The sequence below is a fragment of the Macrobrachium rosenbergii genome, chromosome 42, assembly GCF_040412425.1.
Source record: "Macrobrachium rosenbergii isolate ZJJX-2024 chromosome 42, ASM4041242v1, whole genome shotgun sequence".
NCBI classification, from domain to species: domain Eukaryota; kingdom Metazoa; phylum Arthropoda; class Malacostraca; order Decapoda; family Palaemonidae; genus Macrobrachium; species Macrobrachium rosenbergii.
Genome location: NC_089782.1, coordinates 50,613,890 through 50,633,889, shown reverse-complemented (window position 1 = coordinate 50,633,889; position 20,000 = coordinate 50,613,890). Strand labels below are relative to the sequence as shown.

At 33.9% G+C, this 20,000-nt stretch overlaps 1 protein-coding gene across 2 annotated transcripts in view; it reads right to left on the bottom strand.

Moving 5' to 3' along the window:
* Positions 1-20,000, bottom strand: part of LOC136828417 (nephrin-like) — a 1,390,497-nt gene that overhangs the window by 50,329 nt on the left and 1,320,168 nt on the right. For both annotated transcript variants that reach the window (XM_067086456.1, XM_067086455.1), the window contains one exon: positions 1-79. This exon is cut by the window's left edge and continues 13 nt beyond it. In XM_067086456.1, coding sequence (XP_066942557.1) covers positions 1-79 — 79 coding nt within the window. The remainder of the gene's footprint in view (positions 80-20,000) is intronic.

The following is a 20,000-nucleotide window of genomic DNA, read 5'->3' as shown; positions in this document are numbered from 1 at the left end:
TGTGAAGCGACAAGGGTCGGCCTGGGTGCCCACGACGTTCGCTGCCCAACACGAGAGGGTGCCGTAGTCGCGAGCCGACCTGAAAACAAACAAATGAATAAGTAAAAAAATGAATTAACTGACACTAAGAAAGATTGCAAAATAACAAATCAACATACTGGCACGAAGAAGGACTGCAAACTACATCAATAAACACACTAAGCAAGACTGCAAAATAAACAAATAAATAAGCACACAAATCAATAAACAGACAATAAAAACATTACTAAATAAAAAATAAATAAGGAAATGAATCAATACACAGACTCTAAGAAAGAGCGTAAATAAAAAAAAAAAAAAACGATAAATCATTCAACAAACGCTAAGAAACACGACTACATAAAACAGATAACTAACCAAATCAATAAAGAGACACTAAGAAAGCCGACCTGCAAAATATATAAGTAAACAAATCAGTACACAGATACTAAGACACTGTTGGATTGTGTGAGGAAATAGGTTTCGATAACTCTTGAAAGAAATCAAGATATATAAATTTAGTAACGATTGTTTAACGAAGTATCTACTGAAATATCTTAAATGAAATGAACGCCAATCAACAAACGTTAAACAGAATTAAGGAAATAGCTACAGGACATTTTGCAAGGAAAAATATGTACATAAATGTATGTTTAAAGAGCTGCATTAAAAAAAATATAAAATGAATCCGCCAAGGAAATATATCCAGCAGAAAAGGGAAGAGGAAATTAAAATCTGATTAACCTAACTTAATATAAAAACATAAAGAATGCCAGGAAAGGCTGAAGAACTATAAACCTATAAAATAAGACACCAGAAAATAAAAAGGAACGGACACAGTAACGGGTGTCGAATACTATTTCCTAGTTATTCTGGATATATATATATATATATATATATATATATATATATATATATATATATATATATATATATATATATATATATATATATATATATATATATATATATATATATATATATATATATATATATACATATATACATATATATATACAATGTTTTCAAAGTCCATTACACGTAATACTAACTAATCTTGCACTTCTGAGAAAATATACCATAAACTTACTCCTGCAAACCAAAGATAATTAAATAAACAAATAAATCCAAATAAGAAATAAAGAAGAAACAGACCTACTGTACGTATGAAAAAATATATGTTTAACTTACTTCTTCCCAAAACTTAAAATTAAATAGAAAAAAATGAAAAAGGAACAAACCCAGAAATTGAAATCATTGACAGACATGATGGATATGCCGACGACACAGTCTCCTTTTCTGAAAGGGGCGGGGGCGGGGGAGGGGGAGGGGAACGTGGACGGGGACTGGGACGGGAAGGAGAGTTGATATGTTTGACCTGACCTCCTGCGATGTCGTGACAAGGATCCAGTTTTCGTTATTTTTAAAGCAATCTCACTTCGCCAAAAAAAAAAAGAAAAAAAAAATAGCATGTTGATAGATGACGCAAGGAGCGTGATTATTTTTTCATGCGATTCCATTTCGAAAAAAGAAAGAAAACTTTGTTGTGAATCTATAAATCTGGCTCTGTAGATGCGACTTAGTAGAGAATGTTTGTGGTTTATTGTTATTTCAAATAATAATAATAATAATACGCATATGTCCACCATTGCAACGTGTGGGTATCTGCGCATCCCTAACAGAAGAGGCACCACGTATAATAATAATAATAATAATAATAATAATAATAATAATAATAATAATACAACCATTCTTCGGGTTATTATCATTATTTTCATCACTGCAAATTTAAAAATACATACGAATAAAAATTGCCGTTCCACTGTCTTTTATCTCTCCTACCCTAGCATCTGACAACTGATGGCATTTTGATCACCGAGAGGGATTTAGCTAATGCAGACTTTCAATAAAACTAATCAAAGTTTCACTGCGAAATAAACATTTTTTGACGCATCAAAGGAAAAACCACTGGGTCACTACGCAATTAAATGGTGAAAGACGCTATTTTTGTCTGTGACGGTTAATTAGTAACATTATTTTAGTATACCTGAAAAAATATTTACAAAAGACACACGCACACATAGACAGGCACACGAGTATAAGCTGGTATTTGTATCTACGTATTAACTTTTTTGGTTAATAAAAAAAAAATATGGGCAAAAACAAGACAACACATGTAAGATAAGCACTTGCATATGCATTCATTTTTGTTTATATATACACCATTTCACACGTAACTCATACATATATAAATACACATACTAAAACACAAACATATATATATATAATATATATATATATATATATATATATATATAATGTGTGTGTGCGTGTGTGTTCTTGTGTGTATGTGTGTGGGTGTGGAGAGATTAGCACAGCACTTTCTACGTAAGGAAAAATAATCAGCAAGTTACAATTGCTTCATCTTTCCCACACCCAGTGTATGATTTATTTTCCAGCTTTAAATAAATCAGAATTTCTGCTCCTTCTTCTTCTTACTCTTCTTCCCTGGTCATTGACGTCATATTTGCGGATGTTCATTCCTTAACGCCGTTTGTTCAGGGCGGGTTGTCTCTCTCTCTCTCTCTCTCTCTCTCTCTCTCTCTCTCTCTCTCTCTCTCTCTCTCTCGTTTTGAGCTGTCCCGCTTTAAGGTGATCTATGTTTGCTGATGATCCAAGTGCAAATGATTCTCTCCTCTCTCTGTTTCTCTCTCAAATACAATTCGTACACACACACACACACACATATATATATATATATATATATGTGTGTGTGTGTGTGTGTGTGTGTGTCTGTATATATATATATGCTGTATATATTTATATATATATATATATATATATATATATATATATATATACATATAAACATTATTCCATGCTCTATCTGACTAAAGTAGCTTTTGTGCTAGAAGCATTTACATGGGTTTGTTTGTTAACTCACACATTTATATACAACTGTATATTTTTTCGACTTGATGCTGTATTCCCAAGCAGGAAATGCCCCCCACCCCCACTCTCTCTTTCTCTCTCTCTCTCTCTCTCTCCAACTGACAGACAGGCAGACAGACAGACAGACACACGCACATATATTATATATATACATACTGTATATATATGTATGTATATATATATATATATATATATATATATATATATATATATATATATATATATATATATATATATATATATATATACTGTATATATATAGACAGACAGACAAAGCAGATAGATAGATAGATAGACAGATAGAAAATAGCTGTTTCCCCAATGGAACCTGGCTCAAGAGAAAATATTACATTGTCACTGTTATATTAATGCTGAGATGGCTGACACAAGGATGGGTCCCTAATCAGAAAACTTGCAAAATGTTGGCAATTATAAAATTGATGAAATTTACAAGCATCCAGTATCCACTCTCATGCTTTCTAAATAATATGACCCCTTCCGATCTAGTACTTCTTCCACTCCATCCTTTCCTCCTATGACTTCCAGATTACAAGCTCTTTCATTCATTCTCTCCATTTGGCCAAACCATCTGAAAATGATCTGACCCCTCCTTTCATTTATGCAGTCCTTACGTAAACAATTCTTTCCATCAGCTCCAACTACCCGACTTTAAAAAAAATTCACATTAAACGTCTCTACTTCATTTTCGTAAAGGAGAGTTTCTAACAATCCAAACACACGTTCCATCTTTGACAACTACAATCATTTCTCATCTCACACACCTTTTCCATACACTCTTGTACCTTCCTCATCTATTTTGTGATTTGTATTTTTTTTTTACTAACCGTCTAATTTCACCACAAAGTCACTCGCTGCAATACTTCCTATACCCAAAAACACTTTCAGTCTTTTTCCAGTAACTAAATTTACATAAAACACTTTATTTGTAATAACGAACTTAGCTTTACTTATTTTTTATTTCATTATCTTTATTTAAAGTTTTAAATAACACGCCACTATTTAAAGTAGGTCATTATCCTCAGTCAGTCCGTATTATACTTTATTTCCTATTTCGTTTCAAATCTGTAACCTATTTACATTTGTACTTTTATAGTATCTACCCTTATTTTCAAATCTGGTAACACCTCGCATTGATATTTATCATGATGGTGATGACGACGATGATTACGGTAATAAAATATTAGATGAACAAAAAGAAAGAGGGCGTACTACCCCCGACCCACTGAGCCCGGCCAAGGAAGAAAATATTTCGTGTGGCGTTTTCTTAAATTCACCAAGACAATGAAAGATAGGAAGCCGCCACCATCTACATACAGATGCTCTGAAATAGCAATTGGAGTCAGACGGATTTCCTATTTACATACATATCTGTTCTGAAATGGGAACAGGGAGCGACGACCCCTTCCTTACCCTGCCTGGGTCCCATCAACCTCACACCATCCACGTACCTCCCACTTCCCCCTCCCCCCGACCCTACCCCAAACAAACCTATCCCCTGAAGTCCCCGTCTCTAACCCCCGCAACCCCACCCCAGCCCCCATGAACCTTTGCATTCGTGATATTTGTACGTAAGGGATCAAAAGGTTCCAATCCAAGGGGCGCCTCCGACGGGCGAGATAAAAAGACACCAGGGGGACTACGGGCTAAAGAGACATCAACGCCCCTTGGGAAGAAATGGAAAGAAAACCGATATCACACACGCATGTATATTTGTATATACAATACCTATATTATGTAAAGACGAATTTCACGCCCCCACACACTCTCCCTCTCTCTCTCTCTGTTTCTTTTAACTATTCAACTTTTCCTTCTACGGTCTAGCCCTACTTGGTGGTCACCCAACCAAGTAGTGGCTAAACCTAGCCGCACAGTGAATTTGCATTTCTTGAAGCCCCTTCCAAAGGGGGGCCAACATACAATAACGTCATGAATACGTCACGCCTCCCCTGAAATTTCTCTCCTCCCCCTTGACGTCATCGTGACGTCAGCAGAGAGATTTCATATCTCGTTCTCTAATGCTATTGTGAAAAGGTCACGGCAATAAACTCTCGTTAATTAGCGCGACTTTGTTGCATCTTTACGCACCTGTTCTAATGAATATAATGATAATGTGTTTGCTTGAGTATGCTGTGTTATTTTTGGAGCAGGTGGTTCGTTCAGACTGAAACTTTGTATTATTATTATTATTATTATTATTATTATTATTATTATTATTATTATTATTATTATTATTATTATTATTAAAATAACATTTAAAGTATATCTTACCTCCTTCAATTTTTTGGGTACAGATACGGTCGCATTTAAGAGAAAGTGCTTTCATTTTTTCGGAATAATATACAGACATACATACATACATACATACGGTACATAAATATTCTAGCGCTCTGATTTTGTTTAAAGCAACTGTGCCTCTGCTTATCAAAACAGAGAATTATATATCAAGAAATTGTTTGACTGTAGTTGGGCGCAGCCATCCCTAATTAAAATGTACTGATATATATATATATATATATATATATATATATATATATATATATATATATATATATATATATATATATATATATATATATATATATATATATATATATATATTATATTATATATATATATATATATAGCTATATATATATATATATATATAATATTAGATGATTTTTATACATACATATACACGCACATCGAGGAAACTCATAAAAGTAGCGAATATCGATAAGCAATAACGTTCAAATTTTAGATGTTTTTTCTAAAATCTAAATCATGTACCTTTCAACACCGTAGTTTAAGCTAAAGTGCTAAAAAATGAGGAGTAGATTCCTAACAAATTAAAGTTTATATAAATGAAAGATTTAAAATATCAGTGATAGCAGCAGCCAATGAACAGATCTGAAGAATATGGATGTGTACGCAGTCTTGTACTTTCTAAACAAGAACACATCTGTGTACTCAGTTATTATTTCTTTGAATTTATTCTATATTTCTCCTAAATTTCACGTGACGGGAACTTCAGGACGAACTGGCATGGATATATGGTTGAATGTAACCAATGCACAGAAATCTGCTTGAAGTTAACCGTTGCATGGAAATATGCCTATGTGGAATCACTGAAGAGAAATATGCTTGCAAGTAACCGTTGCATAAAATATAATCTTATGTAACCATTGTATAGAAATATGGTTCCAAATGACCGTTGCATTGAAACGTGCTTTCATGTAACCGCAAATAATCGATTGGATATTACAAATATGTAAGCCTCAGGACAATTTACATCTTCGCTCAATTTAGGATGATAACATTGACTTAATTTCCACAGCTGAATGATAGTTGTAATTTGTGTCTTTCCAAATTTAAGTTTGGTTCTTGTACGAAAATTCATTGAATTTTCTTTTTTCAAGCTGAATTTTGATTTTGAATTTTGTTGCACAAATGGCGTTAGAGAGTTGCTGTGAAGCTACTTTCACCTATTGGCCTGACTTTCCTAATTCCATTATCTGCACACTCGCTCAATTCAGGCTTGATTTTGGAGTTTGCTTCTTTTTGTTGAACTAAGACTGAAATTTATAAATGAATTCTGACTTCTTAAGAGTTTTGATTTGCAAAGTTCGATTTTCTTCATAATGAAAAATTTGAATTTGAGCTGTTCCGAATTCTCAGGCTTTTCCGGAGTTGCTGAATTCAAATTTGAGTGTGGAGTATACAAGCAACAGTAATAGCACAAACTACTACTGCTACTACCATCACTACTACTATGGAAGCTACAACAAAAGCAACATGCCCAACTACTTTCAGATTGTTAAGATATTAGTAGCTGGGCATGATGCTTTTGTGGTAGTAGTAGTAATAGCAGTAGTTGGTTCTATAGTAGTAGTCAAATAATTTAACTGAAAATAAAAATAAGCCGAGACCGTCCCACGGTGACGTAACTACCATATCAAAGCAAGCAACCCTTCACTACTGTAATCACCAGGGGCACCTGCAAATGAAAACGCACAAATACACGTATACAGAAAAGGGATTGAATCTGGCTAACCCAATACTGTACATGACAATACAGCGACCGATTTACACAACGACGGCCATTCATAATTACCTATCAGCTTTAATGTCATATCATGAATTTATACGCCGCGAAAAAATATCTATTTTTTTCATTCTTTATTTTTTTATTCGCGATGTATAAAACATGAATAAATTGGATGACTGATTCAATTGGACATGTTGAAAATACAGCAATATTGCATTTCGAACTGTCACTCATAATCGTATTAAATCTAACCATTTGATATCCTCGCTTACTCTCCGCCCCATACTACCCTTTCTCTCTCTCTCTCTCTCTCTCTCTCTCTACCTTTCGTTAATCTCTACAGGAACTGTCATTGATGTTATTCTCCTTTTCCACACACATACACACACACACACACACACACACACACAAAAGCGCGAGTAACACAGGTTTCTCATCAGAGGTGATATGAAAAGTTGTGAAACGCAAAAGTACAAGTTAGTGTAAAAATGTTGTCCAATGTAAATAAATTCTCAATTCCTCGGTCTTCATACTGGAGACAGAGCGGAAGGCACAAGGCACAGCCCTAGACGCCAGTCCCATTATGAAATGGATTTTAAACTTTATCATGCATTGTACTGATCAAGCACTGCATTTTGGTTATAGTCACTTCAATTTCAGAAAAACAGAGGACCACTTCAGAATTAACAAGAGTTCTGCGTTGATGCCTTATCATTAAAGAAAGAACTTCAGCATGCATGCACACACGCACCAATCCACCCACCCGGCCACGCAGACACATAAAAACACATACACACTATATATACACACATATAATATACATATGTATATATATCCTGTATATATATCAAATGATTAAAACGAAAAAAAATGTATGATTATACTATTTATTAAGATTTCACGGATCGTACTTCTCCTTAGAGAGAGAGAGAGAGAGAGAGAGAGAGAGAGAGAGAGAGAGAGAGAGAGAGAGAGAGAGAGAGAGAATTCAAATAAATATCAGAATTTACGGTAAATTAACGATCGACAATAATAACTAATAAGAAAGAGTGTTAGAGAAAGATATCATCTAAATATATAAGAAGTTGCACTAAATAACAGACTGACAATAACAATAACAGAGAGAGAGAGAGAGAGAGAGAGAGAGAGAGAGAGAGAGAGAGAGAGAGAGAGAGAGAGAGAGAGAGAGAGTATATTTGAAAGAAAGGCTAGAATTTCCTCTGAATCAGAGAGAGGGAGAGAGACAAACAACAAGGTTAATATCGGACACTGACAGCAAAGCGCAGCTACAATCGCCAAAGTGAAAATGTTGAGGTGACGTCATTTTGCCGGCGCCAAAAGCCTTCCAAAGGCATATTCGGTCTTTGAACGAAGCCACCCAAAGACATTTCAGCTTCAGCTTCAGAGAGAGAGAGAGAGAGAGAGAGAGAGAGAGAGAGAGAGAGAGAGAGAGAGAGAGAGAGAGAAAAAAATTCAAATAAATATCGGAACTTATGATAAATCAACGATCGACAATAATGACGAATAAGAAAGAGTGTTGGAGAAAGATATAATAATCTAATATATGAGAAGTTGCACTAAATAAAAGACTGACAGCAACAATAACTGCGAGAGAGAGAGAGAGAGAGAGAGAGAGAGAGAGAGAGAGAGAGAGAGAGAGAGAGAGAGAGAGAGAGAGAGGTCTAAAATCCGTCCTCAGCTGATTTTCCAAAAGGGAAGAAACACCAGGGATTGGATCGGAGTTATTCCTCTATTCTGGTATGTTTTTGTTCATTTCTGATAGCAGTGGATCTGTGTGGAACTGAGAAATTCCCCAGAGACTGAAAGCAGGAGATAGGACAAGAGACATAGAGATGGCTGTGCATTGAAAGATTTATTTATTAAGGGTATACACATGTGCGCGCGCACACACAATATATATATATATATATATATATATATATATATATATATATATATATATATATATATATATATGTGTGTGTGTGTGTATATATATATACGAGTATATATATATCTAAATATATATGAGTGTGTTTTTAATACACACACACACACACACACACACACATATATATATATATATATATATATATATATATATATATATATATATATATATATATATGCTGGCTATCATAATCATATGCACCACATAACATTAACTAGTTAATCCACAAATTTCCAAAAAAAAAAAAAAAAAAAAAATAAACATACGTTTTTCACAGTCTTCTACCAGAGAGAAAGCAGGACTACCTCGATTTAGGTCAAAATTAGCTGAATTCTGTATGCATATGTTAAGTATGAGCTAAAACAAAACCTTACCGTTTAGAATAATGTTTAGCATGGCAGAACATTAAAGCGACGTTTATCTTTACCAACTCCGTTCAGTAGTTCGAGACAGAGCCCCTTGGATGTTCATGATGCAAACTAACCTCACTCGCCTTACCACAACCGAACGTCCCGGAAATCACGAAGTTCTCTCTTTCGGATTTCCCCCCCGCAATATCCGGATGCGACCTGCAATCGCGAGGATTTCCCTTCCGGACTCCGTCATCGGACAGCCCCTCCCTGCTGCAAACTTTGGGTGTCTATCCACTCCCAGACTCGTAGACTGCTGAATGACTGACACGGGGTTGTGCATATTGCATGCTTTCGCCAGGCGCTTCCAGTGCTTTGATGAAGCAGAGGGTCAGCTCGGCTACCCATCAATTATTCTCAGCAGGTACTTTTGCGCACGGGGCTTTCGTTAGCCGGCAACTCGGATGATATCAAAGGGAATCGCTTATGTTGTGCCTCACGGATCACTCGCTTGATCTCTTCAATCTAATTACTTTTCTTTTTCTCTCATTTTTTTTCCTATCATGATAATTACGGGGTTTATTGAACCTCGCATGGAAAGAAGAACTGTTTATAATTTTCAAAAAAGGAATTTAGGCGTTGGTGAGAAAGGGAAAAATTGTTGCATTAATTATATACGATTCACAGTTTATTTTTACTATCAATGTAATTGTAAGTTACAAGCCATATAAACTGCCTTACAAAATATTTTATCATACAATAAATGATTCACTAGTTTTTCAACGAACCTGTACATTTCTTACAAAATGGTACGTCAAACTCTGATATTTTTCTCTCATAAGGAACTGCGATTCACTGGGCATTCTTGAGTTTATTTCTGATCACCTCACTGCTAACGCAAGTATTTCTGTGCTACACTAGCAAATTTTGTCCCAAACTCATTTGTGCAATTTTACCATTTTTTTGTCATTTTACTCCAATTTCATAAAATGCTGGCATGGTATACCTCCCATTTTTTTCTGATTTAATATTTTCTCCTTTTCGGCATTTGTTTCCTGTATGTTCTCCTGTCTCAATCTTTAGAAATATTACAGACATAATTTACACACACACACACACACACACACACACACACACACACACACACACACACACACACATATATATATATATATATATATATATATATATATATATATATAATATATATATATACATACACACACACACACATATATATATATATATATATATATATATATATATATATATATATATATATATATATATATATATATATATATATATATATATATATATTTTTTTCATATTAAGTAATACAGAGTCCCGTCTGAGAAAACTAATACAATGGTCGCTGCCATGTCCCAGCAAAAACAAGAGAACGTCGACAACTTCAGCCACTTCATATCCACCCCTGTTTTGACAGCATCTTACACCTACCTCCAACACACTAAATTGCCTTTAAATCAATTCAGTCGTGAGCCTTCTATAAATCCAAGTACGTCACACAAAAGTTTTCCCACGACTGTACTCTTGCAAACACTATCCATAAATCTAAATAATTCCTACTGACTGCTTGCTCAATCAAAATCATGTAATACACCTTCCCACGAATAATTAGTAACGGCCTCTGTAATTCTTTTACTCCCTCTCATCATCTCTCCTTTGTAAAATGTAGTAGTGAGTCCTCTTACCCCTTTCAAAATTTTCCCCCCATCCAAACGTACTCTAGACACTCTGGCCAGCCAATGAATTATACTATTACCACAATACTGCAGTGTCTTGCTTCTCATCAATTTACCTGTTTGAGCATTTTCATTCTTGAACCTTTTAGTCAAACTCTTAACATTCTCAACTGTTACTCAAAGCATTTTTAAATTTACACTAAACCACTCTACCCTCACATCATTCAGATCTGCCTATTTTCTATCTTTCCACATTCGGCAATCCTTGAGAATACTCACGCCATCGAAACAAGCGTTCATATTCTTTAGATAGATAGCAAGTTTGCATTTTCACATTTATTTGAAGACCCATTTGATCGGAAACCTCTCTACAGCCACTTTGACGTTCCTCCAACACAAATTCACAACAATCTCATTATTCTTTCACTAAACCTCTAACTTCATCAGCAGCTTTTCAGCGTTTTCACACTTTGTTCTTAAGGTACTGCTGTCTTATGCCGTCATTTGTATCTCTACTTATTTCGACAATGTAACTGACATTCGAACTAAAGTCAACTTCCCCACGAAAAATAAAAGAATGGAGATAAAATCGAAGAGTCCATTAAAGGAAATGTCTCCACTCGCCCCGGCGTTTATAAATTGTCATAACGTGACCTGGAAGGCGAGCTGGGAGTCGTTCATTACTATCCATTAAGGAGTAAACTTTTACGGTGACTCCAGGAAGTTCATGCCTTTATGGAGATTAACAACCCATAAACAAAAATATTTTTCTAAGCTGCACTGATCGTTCCGTCGCATGGCTATGCTGTGAACACGACCCCTATTTCATTTCTGGCATGTCGTTTTGGATATTCAATTCTTTTAACTAAATATGTATTTAAAGGCACTTTGGTGTTGTGAATTCAAGTTATTATTGAACTGGTACCTTCCGGTGCTTAGAATGCGACCCTTAATCTTATTTCTGACAGATTACAGGCTTATTTACATTTTTGTGTATGTCAGTCTCAACTGGCAAGTTCCGCTACATTAATATTTAAACTGAATTCAGCTTCTTTCTTTTACTAGTATTTTCCTATTCCTAAGAAATTCAGTATTTTCACTTCATCCAAATTAATATTTGAGTGAAATATTTATTCTATGAAAGTTGTATAGGAAGCCATTTTGGTCCTGTGAACAAAGAATGTATTTTAGATTCGCAAATTACTGTTTTATTAAAAAATACTTCTTGTGATTAAATTGTGACCTGAATTTTAACTTCTGATGAAGTACGTTTTTAATTCCATTTTTCCTCTAAACAACCGATATATAAGACTCCACTTTTTAACGTATAATAATTTCAAACCTTTTTTATTGGTACTTTCCTCTGCTAAAAATGTAAGAGTCCAAATAACATTAATATTCCATGTCTTAAGCTAAGAAGCCTATAAGGAGACGGCATGTTTTAATGGTTAACTTTTAACTAAGAAACATATTTTATTTTACATTTATCTTATTCATTCCTTGGACATTTTGCTATTAAAAATTTGTTATAGGTGAAAGTTTCCTTTGAGTCATGCTGTTAACTTTCATTTCTAACGAAAGCCCATCTGGGTTCCTCTACAATTTCGAGTTTCCATTTGAAGATTCATGAGAATACAACGCTCCCAAAGTTCACTTCTGCGTAACATGAAACCATTGTTATAAACCTCCTGGTTCAACTTCCTTTAAATTACGTGTTAAAAACTACACCTCCCACCTAACAATTAAAAATAGTTTTCAATAAAGAAATACAATATCTTTTAAAATAGATATTTTTGCCCCTCGTTACTAAAATCAATTTCAACAACTCCAGTGGCTGAGTCAGCATTATGATATTCAGTATATGAATCAATGCATATGGTTCAATCACTTTCATCAGGATTTTTCTCAACATTAAAAGTACTTTATGGTTATGCAGTTCAAAAAGCTTCCTTTTTGCATTCATTGTGTATCGTGAAAAAGGCTCTGGTCTGCGGGATTTATGAAAGCTGAGGATCCTTCCACCTTCCTTTCTTTTCCATACACGCCCTGCTCTCTCTCTCTCTCTCTCTCTCTCTCTCTCTCTCTCTCTCTCTCTCTCTCTCTCTCTCACAAACTTGGACCCACAAACATATGCACATACAAACAAAGGTGACAACAAAATCCAGTTATGATGAAAGCCGAGTCTCCTTTCTAATGGACAGACAAGCAAGCATATAGACTGGCAAAGGAACAGACAGGACAGTGATAGCTAACTAGTTAAGGAAATCAGAGGTCAGTTATAGATAAAATAAAAACTGAAGGTTAGATAAGTTATTGTAATTACAAATATCAAGTATAATACACACACAGAATGGCACACATGACAGAAAGATATCATAACAGATACAACAATATATATATATATATATATATATATATATATATATATATATATATATATATATATATATATATATATATATATATATAAAAACCAAACAGAAAGACAAAAAATAGATAGACAGACAGATGAATAGACAGATAGATAGAGAGTGGGAGCCACCGACAAATTTTTCAAAATGATGTGAAAAAAGAATGGCGTAAGTTAATTTCGTCCCAAATTTGCATGAAGATCTCGACTTCAAATTTTGTTGGAAGTTTCATAATCAGATCGCACGGACTCGAAAATTATTCAAAATTCGTGTATAATTCACTTTTGGACTTCGTGATATATTCCATAAATTCAGGCATAATATACACGATATACATTTATGAAAACGTGAAACTGAACTGCAAAACTTTGCAAAGATGAGTAAAAAATTAATAAATGAGTAGTTTAGGAACCAAAAAGTGTAAACTGGCAAATCAATGAAGCCATTAAACTGCATAAAAGTTTAAAAGTCAAATGCATGAGGTTCTCTTGTTCTCTGAAGTAAAATGCCATTTTTACCTCTGAGTGAGAACGTTCTGTTACATATAAACACAAGTGTATACAAACATATGTGTATATATATATATATATATATATATATATATATATATATATATATATATATATATATATATATATATATATATATATGTGTGTGTGTGTGTGTGTGTGTGTGTGTGTGTGTGATTATCTGTCCATAAGTTTATAGTGTAAGAAACAGGGGCCCACAAATGACTAAATTACTTGAACTGGCAACTAATATATTCCCACTGAACCAGCCAATTCTGTCCTTGTATTAGTAGGTTTAATTAATTAAAATTAGTTGTCTGAAATCTTTGATTATACTTCTGTTATATCTCCAAACTGGTTCCTCCTGGTTAACTGATACGACAGTTATATATATATATATATATATATATATATATATATATATATATATATATATATATATATATATATATATATATATATATATATATATATATATATATACATATATATATACATATATATATATATATATATAATATATATATATATATATTATATAATAGATTATATATATACTGTATATATATGTATGTATATATATATATATATATATGTATATATATATATATATATATATATATATATATATATATATATATATATATATATATATATATATGACCGTCATACCATTTAACCGGAAGGAACCAGTGAGGGGATATAGCAGAGGTATTATTAAAGATTTCAGGCAATTGAGTTTAATTAATTAAGCCTACTAATATACAGAGAGAATTGGTTGGTTCATTGGGAATATATTAGTTGCCAGTTCAATTAATTATGGTCATTTGTGGGCTCCTTCTCCTTACACTATAAACTTGTGGACACATAATCACGCACACACATATATATATAATATACAGTATACACATATGCATATGTATATGTGTATATATATACACACACATATATATATGAATAAAAAATTTAGTATAAAAAAGAGACTTTTTCTCAAGTCTTCAGGCATCCAAAAGGGTGATAGAAATTTCATAGCAGTCTTATTTTCGTATTTTTAGATGCAATTTAAAAGATTTTTTTTCACATAATTATACAAGAGCATTTACTGTTGTTCAGTTGTTTTTATTTTTTATCAAAATTACGAACAACTGGAAGGAGCACTTATTTCGACACCACAATTTACATTACATAATCTCCGTGTGCGTTTTCAAATATTTTTTTTCTCTCTCTCTCACCTCTGTTTTTCTCTTGGTTCTTTCCCTCTTGCAACTTTATTTCTCACTCTTCCTCTTCTTGCTTCTCTCTTATTGCCTAGTCTATGATTCTGTCTCTCGTAACTTTTTTTTCTCACTGTCCCATCTCTCTTACTTCCTCCTCTCTCGTTTCCAAACCTCTAATTCTCTCTCTAGCTCATAACCCTCCTCTCTCACTAAGAACCCCTCTTTCTTTCTCAATCTCTTTTCGCTAATCTCTCTCTCTCTCCTTTTTCTTCACTTAGACCTCCCCTCACGCACTTTCTGAACCCTTCGTTTTCTCAAAACCTCCGCCCAACCTCTATTTTACCTCACCTTACTCACCCCCCCCTCCCTAACCCCTAAGTCTCTCTTCCATAATGTATAATTTCCAAGTTGCTATTAGCGCCCCTCGCAAGAAATTCTTCTGGGAAGAATTCACTCTGAGATCATTAATCTAATGGTATACAGTTTAACCGGAATTTTTTTCCTTTTCCAAGACAGCAATGCATCTCCCATCTCTCGGGAACGATGCAGCATTTAATTCCCGATGTTTTTCTCAAAATCTCAAGGGGAATTTTTTTTCTTTTTACATTTTCTGTGGCAGTCGGTTTCATTTCTCGGGAATGGCATGGAATTGACATTCAATTTTTTTCTTTCTAAGTTCTCGATGGAATTTCTTTTTCAAGTACATACAGCCACGGACATAACTTTGTCTTTGTCACGGTATCTTTTTTTTTTTTTGAGATTCTCATAGGAGTTTTTGTAGACCTCCAATCACAGACATAACTTTTGTATGTGACACTTTTGCATCGTAAATATGAGATAATAAAAATCTGAAATTAACTTTTGAAATGTATAATGTTTCTACAACCAGGCTAACATCTACACTTCAATAATAACCTTCAAGGTGGAAACACTTAAAGAAACATCTTGATGTGAAGGTGGAATAACCTAAAGTCTCAGAGCCAAACATCGTTGCCAGAATTGAAGTCACGAATGTTCGTGCTCGTGAGATATCACCTCAAGAAGCAAGCGTGACTTCAATTTTGCGCCAGCGTAGAAAAAAACACAACATAATGGTGCGAAGTTTGGTGAAAAGATGCAAGGGGACTCCAGAAAACACGGTCGCGTGACGCAGCCTTAACTAACGCACCTCTTCGCCAAATATTTTGCATCCCAAGTGTTCGTTCCGTTATCATTTTCTTCGACGAATTTCCGATGGAATAAAAAAATTCTGATTATGGTGATACGGCCTGTGATGAAGCAAAGTTGATTCAAAATACTCGAAGAAAGCTTGAGTTTACATTTACCTAGGAAACGTAGTTGGAAAAAGTTGCGTTAATTCTTACCTTTCTCTGTCTGTCTATTGGGCTCGGCAGGAGGGCGGGGCGGTGGGGGGGGTGATGTTATCAGGCAGTTTCAGTAACGAAAGATTGGACTAAAGATTGGATAAACAATCGTTCTTCTTGATGATAAGCATTTAGTAGTATCGATGAGTATTTGAAAATTTGTCACCATTGAAACCATCTCGTCGTTGTTCATGAATTATAGTTTATGAATTTAAGAGAACTCTAAACGGTTCTGTCAAAAATATTCATGTTGTCTTTTTAGTAAGCTCTCTTGCTTAAACAGTGGGTATTTTTCATGTAAAGGACTAATGAATATCGAAAGATTCTTTTCAAAGACTTCATAGTTAAGATTATTGAAACTGACACGTTAATCAGCTTGAATCAATAATTCAGATAAACAAAAGTAAACTTGCATATGTATAAAAATCCTTACTCTGTGCTCTACTTTGTGAAAATCATTATTTTATTTGATGAAAATTTTTGCTCTGTGAAAATCTTCACTTTACTTGATGAAAATCTTTGCCCTACCTTGTGAACATCTTTACATTACTTATGAAATATTTGCTCTACTTTGTGAAAGGCTTTATTTGATGATAATCTTTGCTCTACTTTGTGATAATCTTTATTTTACTTGATAAAAATTTGTTCTCTACTTTGTGAAAACCTTTACTTTACTTGATGAAAATCTTTGCTCTACTTTGTGAAAATCTATTTTACATGATGAAAATCTTTGCTCTACATTGTAAAAAAATCTTTACATTACATGATGAAAATACTTGCTCTACTTTGTGAAAACTTTACTTGATGAAAACCTTTGCTCTACTTTGTGAAAATCTTTACTTTACTTGATAAAAATCTTTGGTCTACTTTGTGCAACTCTGTACTTTACTTTATGAAAACCTTTGCTTTACTTTGTCATACCTGAAAATCAAAAGTAGAAAGCAATATCAGCGCCATTGGGAATCATTACCTAAGCTTAAATACAGGTATTATACCTGCAACAGGTGTATCATCACTGACTACTTCCAGCCTTCGAGGGCTGATCCTTAATAAAGCTCTTGATAAAAAGTAAGTATTTAATCCAATTTGAAAATGATATTGCATGTCGATGATACGTTTTGAAATTATGAAGAAAATATAAATAAATGAAATACCTTCCAACGGTTTAAAAATGGCATCATATATATATATATATATATATATATATATATATATATATATATATATATATATATATATATATATATATATATATATATATATAATAAGCAAAGTGCCCTCTTAACTTCTCGAATTCTTCATACTCTGGATACACTTGTCACTACAATGCCTTAGATCTAAATGCAAGTATATGAACCGTAGCAGGATTCAAACCCACATCCCACGCACACATATACTATATATACTTTCGAAAGAATTTTAAATGTATAATAAGAGAAAAGGTAGATATGTTCGTGGTCATCGAATTAGTAAAATCGGGTTAAATGTTCCGGGGAATACAGAATAACTTGAAGAATTCCGAATTACAGAAGCGAGAGCTCCCCAAAACTTGACGCAGGTTCCACAGCATTTGTCTGCAGGACTACAAAGTGAGACTCACAGTTACCAAACTGAAAGAGTGGAGGCGATCTACACTTTCAGGGTGGTAATGAAGTATTTGTGAGTGTGATCCATTTTCTTTGATTACAGATATCCATCGATTATGGCAATGATAGTAGCGATATGGAAAATACATCCGTGCTACTGTTCAATGATCGTAAACTAGTTATAAAGAGGCAGCCATGCAATAACTTGGCAACACCAGTAGATTTACATGCCCATATATTCCAAAAGTGAAATGGAGAACAGGTTGTTATATTTAAAACGAAAAACTGGTTTGTTAACAGATCATGTTATTTGCTCTCTACAATAGGAACTGTACACACCCGGACAAAGCATAAAAAATTACAATTAACTGATGAACATAAAAGTACAATAATCATAAATTTTACAGTTTTATAATTTTTTATGATCTTCGTGCATGCAGTATATACGCGTTTTTTAGCATCTGAGGTAAAACTGTGAACATATGTTGAGTTGAGACAACTAATGTAAATTACACGAATGACTCGCCGTTAGTATATTGGCGTTTCAACAGACATCAACCCTAAGCAACAAGAGAGAGAGAGAGAGAGAGAGAGAGAGAGAGAGAGAGAGAGAGAGAGAGAGAGAGAGAGAGAGAGAGAGAGAGAGAGACTGTCTCAATCGAAAATGAAGAAAAATATTTAACAATGGCGTCAATTTCACAGAAAATAAGAATTATACCTGAAGAGAGAGAGAGAGAGAGAGAGAGAGAGAGAGAGAGAGAGAGAGAGAGAGAGAGAGAGAGAGACTTACTGTCTCAATCGAAAATGAAGAAAAAATATCTAACAATGGCGTCAATTTCACAGAAAATAAGAATTATACCTGAAGAGAGAGAGAGAGAGAGAGAGAGAGAGAGAGAGAGAGAGAGAGAGAGAGAGAGAGACTGAATCGAAAATGAAGAAAAATATCTAACAATGAATTTCACAGAAAATAAGATATCAAAAACGTTATGGGTACTCCATTAAAAAAACAACTCACAACAAAAATCGTTATGCAGGTGCATTTACCCCTCTCTAACCTCGTAATCCCACTCTTCCAATATAATTTTCAGTGTTAAAAACAGAGCAACCATCAGTACTTTTTCTTTATTATTTATTTTTTAGCTATATGGATTTCCAAGGCTAATGTACAATTCACACGCCGAACAATGGGCGGATACACTTCACAGGCCTGACATATAATAAATGTTCTTTCTCCTTTTGCATTTTGATATTTCCCTCCATTTATTATTTTTTTTACGAGCAACAAAAAGCATTGTTGATGTACCAATTGTTCTGACCCAAACATTTCACGCGCGAATTTAGAATGGGAACCATTACTGGCCATCTCATTTTGCCATCAACTCAAGAATGCAGAGTGAAAGGTTAAAAAAATAGCCCCGTCTATCATGCACGTTCTGAATGACCTAAACCGTACAGGAAAACTGTCGGTTTCTTTCAGTAAGGTTTCATGAGTAAGTCAGACCTAGCTGGAACAATGGTCCTTGATAACTTGGTTCATTTATATGCTGTGAAAGGATTAAAGAAAATAAAATGATAAATAAAAGTTAAATGAATTCTAGTATAAAAGACTAATAATGAACGCAGTATGAAAAAGACATAGCAGGCCCTGAAATGGGGTATGTATTTAAAATTTCTCCTGTCAATGTACTTATTACTCAACTGTGACCAGCTACCCAATGTCGAAGGAAGTGGAAGAGCTTGTCGATAGTTTCATACCAAAAATAATAAAGAGCGCAACGTAAGCGTGACACTCCGAGTAAATAAGGGAGAGATGACGCAGTGAACCACTATTAGAAAAAGGAAAATGAATAAATAAAAGAAAAAAAGACACTGATTAGCTAGAGTTATG